This window comes from Cyprinus carpio, chromosome B21, assembly GCF_018340385.1.
Source record: "Cyprinus carpio isolate SPL01 chromosome B21, ASM1834038v1, whole genome shotgun sequence".
Taxonomy (NCBI): Eukaryota; Metazoa; Chordata; class Actinopteri; order Cypriniformes; family Cyprinidae; genus Cyprinus; species Cyprinus carpio.
Genome location: NC_056617.1, coordinates 3,267,465 through 3,275,779, shown reverse-complemented (window position 1 = coordinate 3,275,779; position 8,315 = coordinate 3,267,465). Strand labels below are relative to the sequence as shown.

At 33.3% G+C, this 8,315-nt stretch overlaps 1 protein-coding gene across 1 annotated transcript in view; it reads left to right on the top strand.

The window, feature by feature from the left end:
* Positions 1-6,125, top strand: part of dym (dymeclin) — a 68,178-nt gene extending 62,053 nt beyond the window's left edge. The window contains exon 17 of the mRNA XM_042747638.1: positions 5,203-6,125. Within this exon, the coding sequence (XP_042603572.1) occupies positions 5,203-5,352 (150 nt within the window). The 3' untranslated portion in view covers positions 5,353-6,125. The remainder of the gene's footprint in view (positions 1-5,202) is intronic.
* The last annotated feature ends 2,190 nt before the right edge of the window (positions 6,126-8,315 follow it).

The window sequence follows — 8,315 nt, the reverse complement described above, 5'->3', positions numbered from 1 at the left end:
AGAAATGCTGACTATGACCCCAAGAACACCATCCTTACAGTCAAGCACGGAGGTGGAAACATAATGCTTTGGGGCTGTTTTCTGCTAAGGGTACAGGACGACTTCACCGCATTGAGGGGCAAATGGATGGCCATGTACTGTAAAATCTTGAATGAGAACCTCCTTCCCTCAGCCAGAACACTGAAGATGGGTCATGGATCCATCTTCCAGCATGACAAAAACATACCGCCAAGGCAACAAAGGAGTGGCTCCAGAGGAAGCACATTAAGGTCATGGAGGGGCCCAGCCAGTCTCCAGACCTCAATCCTATAGAAAATCTGTGGAGGGAGCTGAAACTTTGAGTTGCCAAACGACAGCCAAGAAACCTTAAGGATTTAGAGAGGATCTGTAAAGAGGAGTGGATAAAAATCCCTCCTGAGATGAGTGCAAACCTGGAGACCAACTACAAGAAACGTCTTACCTCTGTGCTTGCCAACAAGGGTTTCTGCACCAAGTACGAAGTCATGTTTTGCTTGGGGATTGAATACTTATTTCACTCACTGAAATGCAAATCAATTTCTAACCTTTAAATAATGTGTTTTTTTTTTTTCCTGGATTTTTGGGTTGATATTCTCTCTGTTATTAAAATAAACCTACCATAAAAATTACAGACCCTTCATTTCTTTGTAAGTGGGCAAACTTATGAAATCAGCAGGGGGCCAAATAAATATAACTTATCCATGATCAGGGATCATGCATCATTTTAAGTGCATTAAAATACTTAAAGAGTTCATGTTGCCTTATGCCGAAGAGGAAATGCCATCGAAATGGGTGTTTCAACAAGACAACGATTCCAAACACAACAGTAAGCAAGTAGCATCTTGGGTCCAGACCAACAAGATTAACGATATGGAGTGGCAAGCCCAATCTCCGGACCTTAATCCAATAGAAAACTTGTGGGGTGACATCAAAAAATGCTGTTTCTGAGGACAAACCAAGAAATGCAGAGGAATTGTGGTCTGTAGTGTAATCATCCCGGGCTGGAATACCTGCCAGAAGATCGACTCCATGCAACACAGATGTGAAGCAGTTCTCAGAAACTGTGTGTGTGTGTGTGTGTGTGTGTGTGTGTGTGTGTGTGTTTATGTGTGTGTTTATGTGTGTGTTTATGTGTGTGTGTGTGTGTGTATGTGTGTGCTATATATATGTATGTGTATGTATGTATGTATGGTATGTATGTATATATATGTATGTATATATATATATATATATATCTATATATATATATATATATATATATATATATATATATATATGTATATGTGTGTGTGTATATGTATATGTGTGTGTTTATATATGTATATATATATGTGTGTGTATATATATATACTATTTTTTACAAATTATATATAAATTATTATAATATATAATTGTGTACTAAGATTATATTTATATATTTTGAATATTATATTATAGTAATTATATATATGAATATATTATACTATATATGTATTTAAATCTGTTTATTACAGAAATTTTATTTTATAAAGAGTAATTATATTGTTGTATTGCTCTAATAAAACTCACAAATTTACAAATAAATTCAAAATAATTCAATGAGAATTTGTAATGAAAGGTGCATCATGAAACTAATAAAAAAGATAAATATATGTATTTTCTACATTTATTTGTAAATATCTATTTATATGCATGAGTATAAATCATCATGCTTGAAATGTTTCAGAATGAATGGATTAGATATTATGCTTGATGCCAACAGAATACGGTTCTTTCTGTGACATCAATTTGCACACAAAGTGTCCATCTCTGAATTGATTATCAGCTGTGATAAATCATGTTGCAGTTTAATCCTATTCAGATTCATTTGCAATGCCAGTGCCTTGTATTTGAGTCTCAAAGTGCATATTCATTCATGTAAATCCACAAGAAAATCACTAGACACACTATTTTGTTTGTATGAAATGCTACGTTTGCATGTGCTGGCAAGTTTGAATTTTTGTTTTCAAATTTCTGTGGCAACGAAGGACTTCCAGAGAGCTGCTCATAGCAGCAGCCGTTGAAAAGCCACGTTTCACAAGCCTCCTCTTTTTTTACACGGATGGGAAATGACAGCATTTGTTTGCAGGGGAACTGTAAAGTTCCTGTGAAAGGAGTTTCTTCATGTCTTCTGGGCTTCTTTTCCTCCGTGGCCTCTGAAAAGAGCGGGAGGAGGATTTCTGTGGTACTGCGAATAAAGCCAAGAGAGAACAGTGTTACCCGCAGCCACAGACAGACAGCTTCCTGTTTCAGAAAGTGCTCTTCCTAAAAGTCAGCCTATATGTTTGAGAGCTTCCTGTGTGCAGGGATCAGTCGTTGTGTTTGTTTAGAGACGGGTCATCGCATACCTAGCAGCAGAAACTGGGGCCATTGCTAGCAGTTAGCATAGTTAGAAATTATGGAGCGCGACTTGATTTTATTGACCAGCATCTGATTCGATTGTGATTTAAAAAACATTTTCTTTATATATATTATTGTCATTGATTGTGATTTAAAAAACATTTTCCTGAGGGTTTTTTTTTTATATATATTATTGTCATTGTTTTATTGATTACTTTAATTAATTAATTAAAAAAAATATTTATATATATATAATTTTTTGTTTTTTTGTTTTTTTGTTTTTTTACCAGAATTGTCTTTTGAATTTTTGTACATTTTTTTTTATGCTTTTTTTTTTTTTTTTTTTTTTTTTTTTTTTTTTAAGATTTTCATTAGGGCAATACAATAATATTTTATATTGCATGTGAATTTGAAATTGTTATGTAAATTGATAACTACCATGATCTGAGATGTGAAATGATGATCAAGTTAGTTTAATAGCTTAAAAATACTTTTTATAGTGTCATTCCTGGACTGGTTACGTGTAACATCTCCCACAATCTTGAAGTGACATTAGATATTAGAGAAATCACTGTCGCAGGCCAGCAGTGTTGCTAACTTGCCTGTTAGTTATTGTGGCATTTATGTTGTTTATTTATTTATTGAGATGTTAAAATGACATAAAAGCCCAAACTGAATCAGTTTAGCCAACCTGTTTTTGTTTTGTTTTTCAAATGCACTGTTGCTTTGCGTTGAATGGTTTAATGATGTGATTTGTCTCGTAGCTTGTTTGTTTGGCTCAAGGCTGAGAATTATGGAAAGGAAGATGAATGAATGGCAAAATGCATCCAATAGTGAGGCCGGTGTAAATGTAGACGCTCAGGAACTCGAACCCTGCGGCTCTGTCTCCTCCTCTCCTGATTAGCACACAGGAGCGTCTCAGATACTAGCGCCACGTATCACTTTACCAGAGGTTAAGAGGGTTGTATTTAAACATGAAAAGCAGCGTCTGAGGTGTTCCCGTGTGTCATATAATCAATCAAACCCAAGTGTATTTACCTCACAGGTGGATGGAATTACACCTGCGTCAAAACTGCAAGCGCTTCACTTGAAATCAGATAACAAACACACCGTATCTGTGTTGGGCGCTCATTATCAATGCTTATTTACGCTCCTCATTTGCACTCAGTGCTTCTTTTACATATAAAAGAATAACGAAACTTCGACCTTTAGATTTCACTGATGTGACAGTCAAAATAAAACCACAGGAAGGGAAAATGGACTTGATGGTGAACACTGCATCGGTGCGTGTTATGCTAAAGTATAAATATTTATCTTTAATCTATAATCTTTCATCAGAATGAGTCATTTTACGTAAGAGAATGATGCTGGATGTTGACTTTAAACTCTTATCTCCGAGCTGATCTTTTTAGGGCCATATTTCTAAATATCTCATCCGTCTCATCTTCTGATCTTCAGGGTGAAATAATTCAGCGTTAAGGCTTGTTGATGCTTCATTTTTATTAAAAACAACGCAGGAATGCAGTGAACATTTACACCAAAGCTGATCGCAATATAAATCGTATCCAAGATGGTGAGAAATTTAAAAAGAAAAGAAAAAAAATGCATTGTGCGTTGTTATTGTTATGCTTGTCACTGTTAATGTTAGTCAGCATTGTTGGTGTTAACTAAACTATTAAAAAGCATTTTTATTAATTAAAGATGAAGTAAAATGAAATAAAAAAAATTAAACACAAAAAGCAAACTAAAATAAAATAAGTTGGAGTTCTAAAATCTGTAAAATGAAAAATTAAACCTAAACTAAAATAAAATAAGCTTAAGCCGAAGTGCTAAAATGTTTAAAACTTAGTAAAATAAAAATAAAGCTAAATAAAAAATATTAAAAACTAAAATTAAAATCAAAAACAAAAAATATAAATAAAATTAAATTAAATATTTTTTATTACTAATTAAGCACATAACAAAATAACTAAAACATAAACTAAAATTAATGAAAATATAGAAATAAAAACTAATTCAAAATATTCATAAATACTATACTAGTATACTGCATAATTTAATTGTCACAGTGCTCTTCATTTGAATCAGTGTTGTTAACTAAAAATTTAACTTCTAAATTCTTTAAAAGTTATTTTATTTAAAATAAAGATGAAATATAAATATGAGATCAAAAAACTGAAACTTCAAAACTTTGTTTAATAAAGCTTAAGTTAATTTACTAAAATTACTAAAACTGAAATATAAAGAGCTGAATAGAAATATTAAAAAACTACTAAAAATTTCAACTCGAATTAAAATGAAAACTGAAAAATATAAAAATCAGTTTACCAAAACCAAAATTTTATTTAAATAAACATAAATGATAATAAACTATAAATATGAGATAAAAATGTAAACTTAAATTTAAAGTAACAAAAGGTTTGTTAACATACTAAAATAAACTTAAACTGAAATAAAAATAAAAAATAAAGATAAATCAAAATATTAAAAAAACTAGTAAAAATTAAACTTAAATGAAAAAGGAAAATATAAAAATAAAGCTCAATTCAATTAAAAAAAAGAATAAATACTATACTAGTATATAAATATTACCAAAATATCACTGTGAATGCTTCTTTGGATTTTTTCTTTATTCCTGATGGCCATTCATTGCATGAATCTGGACAAATATCATATCTTGTATGTTTTAAAGGTTGGAGAGGTTTTTCTCTGACTGAACACAATAAAAAGGTCAACCTGCTGGCCAGTTTGTTGTTGTTTGTGTAGAGATGCATTTCTTGATTTGAACATTTCAGCAGAGTTTATAGACGCGTGTTTCTCCTGCAGAAGTTTCCGGAGCTGAAGTTTAAGTACGTGGAGGAGGAGCAGCCGGAGGATTTCTTCATCCCGTACGTCTGGTCTCTGGTCTTTAACTCTGGAGTGGGTCTGTACTGGAACTCTCAGGGCATCGAGCTGCTTGGCATGGACTCGCCCTGATGTACGTGCCTACACACAGCTCACGCGTCACATATACAACCCCGGAGCGTCCGTCCTCATCGCACCGCTCAAAGGGCTGCAGCTTCCGCTCCATCGCCGGCTGCAATGAATTCTGGGATTGGTACGATTTGGGGTTTCAGTCACAGGTCTGATGTAGCTAAAACACTTTGATTGATTGTGATAATCATTCGTTTGTTTGCTTGTTTTTGTTTGTGGGTCACGTGGGGAAAATGAGTCGAACCAAAAGATTTCTTGACTGACGGTGAACATAAATCATACTTTGACCCCATCAGGAAAGATTCTTAAAGGAATAGTTCACCCAAAAATGAATCTTTGCTGAAAACGTGGTCACACTGTGGTCGTTCTAGATGTAGATGGGTTTGTTTCTTCATCAGATTTGGAGAAATGTTTCATTGAATCACTTGCTCAGCAATGGATCCTCTGCAGTGAATGGGTGCCGTCAGAATGAGAGTCCAAACAGCTGATAAAAACATCACAATAATCCACAAGTAATCCACACCACTCCAGTCCATCAGTTAATGTCTGGAGAAGCCAAAAGCTTTCTCTAGTCAAAAAGTCTGAGTCAGGAGAGAAATCTGCACAGATCAAGAACCGTTTCCAAGCAAAAACAGCTCTGAACAAATCTGTGTGTGGATTTTGATGTGAGAGACAACAGAGATTTGACTTTTTCACCGGAGGAAGAGTTATTATGGATTATGGACTCATATTCTGGCCACAAGCAACGATTTGAAGTTAAAAACATCTTTGAAATGGTTTAGTTTCTTAAAAACATGCAGCTTTTGGCTGTGATGGACTGGAGTGGTGTGGATTATTGTGATGTTTTTATCAGCTGTTTGGACTCTCATTCTGACGGCACCCATTCACTGCAGAGCATCCATTGATGAGCAAGTGATGCAACGCTACATTTCTCCAAATCTGATGAAGAAACAAACTCCTCCACATCTTGAATGAACTGAGGAGGTGCACATTTTTATTTTGTGTGAACTATTCCTTTAATTCCTTCTAATTATTATGCACAGCTTCATCACATATCACTATATATATAGTAAGTTACACATAAATACTATTTGACCATTTTTGGCTTGTTTTATAGGATGCTTTGCTGTTTTAGATTAATTTATTTATTGTCATTATATTTAGTTCATTGTACTCATATACTGCCCTTATATAATCTACACCTGAACATCTGCACAAAGAAAAACCAAAACCTTTATATATATATATCAGTCAATTTCTTTTCTGACATTTGCTGTTCATCTTTGCCACCTGGCAAAATATCTTGCATTTACTCGGTTTTCTAAGCATAATAATAAGAATAAAACATATTTAGATACTTGTGTAATTAAATAAGCAACTTTACCATGTAAATGCAGTTTAGTGTATGATTTATGTAAATGAGAGATTCAGATAATTGCATGTACATTGTTGTATAGAGAAATACACACTGCGTTCGTTGCATTGCCGTTTATTCCCTCAGTTTTTGTTTTTAGGTACAGAGATCCTGTGAATATAATTAAATATTCCCCCTTTACTGATCTGTTTAGCTCTTATTACATCCCTGTTACACTGCGGCACAAACTTACAGCATAAACAGACCGTATTTACGCTTTTGTTCTTTCTTAATAAGTTTAGTTTTCTTTGCAGGTGCCTATAGGAACCTTTTTTTTTGTATGTAAATTGAATTTCATATTTAATGTTTAGAAAGTATAATTAGTTTCCCTGTATTTTGCATAGCATCTGTTTATTTTTTTCGTCTTGTTTTGGATTCATTCTTGCAGATTTATGTAAAAAGTACTATTTGAAAATTACATTTGCAAGTTTAGTTTTGTTGGAAATGAATTGGTGAGTGTTTCTCTGAACATGTTCCTCTGGTTTCACTGACAGAACCAATAAAACTGGTTTATGAGTTTTGTTTGCATTAGTTCTGACTGACTCTACAGTGTGAAATATCACCAATAAAATAAGAGCAAAACTCCTGCTATAATTCTGCCCTTTCTTGTGGTTCTTTAAAGTGCATATCAAATCTTGTAATTGCTTGAAGGCCTGAAACTGTTTACTGAAGAATATTTTAAGGTGTCTTTGGAGAAAATGAACGTGTTGAACCAGTTCTGCTAAAAAAAAGAGGACAGTGACTGTTGAGCGCTTTCCATTACAGAATAAATGAATCATTGGAGTCTGTGAATACGCCTGTGAAATGAAGCGTTTTTACAACGGCGTCAGTAACTGAAACCTTTTGTGATGCATTTTCCGCACGCTTCAGTATAAAGTCAGCGCAACATCAACAAGAGGCATCACAAGTTAAAAAGTCTTTGGAAAACTCTGATCTGAAATGACACTCGGTGAATGAGAGCCTTTCTTTTTAAGTGGCTGTTGCTGTTCAAATGATAAAAGCTGACGGCGTTTGTGCGTTCTTCTGCAGGAATGCACAGGAAGCCGGCGTTTACTGTAATTACAGCTCACAGACAGAGAGTTTCCATCAGAGACAGTCACAGCTTCACGTTTCACCACGTTATACCTGTATTATGTTCAGGATCTCAGCTCCACAAACTGCATGATTATTAGCACTAACTGCGTTAACACCTAGTTATGTTTATTCATGGCTGTTATGTTTTCACCACTGTTATTTTAGTATTAGAATTTTTATTTTAAATTTTGTTTGTTTGTTTTTTGTCATTTTCTATTAGTTATCGATTTTGTTTTTCCATTTTTTTTATTTTTGTTTGTCTTGGTTGTTAAGTGTTTTTTTGTTGTTGTTATTTTAGTGTATTAAAGAAGAAAATTTAATTAATATCAAATTTAATTTATATCATATAACAAAAAACCAAATTAAAAGTGATTTTTTGTTGTTTTGTCATTTTGTTTCTATTTTTATTTCAGTTATTTTATATTTATTTTCTAGTGGCAACTAGCTTAAATAAAATAAATCATTTTTTTTATTTCAA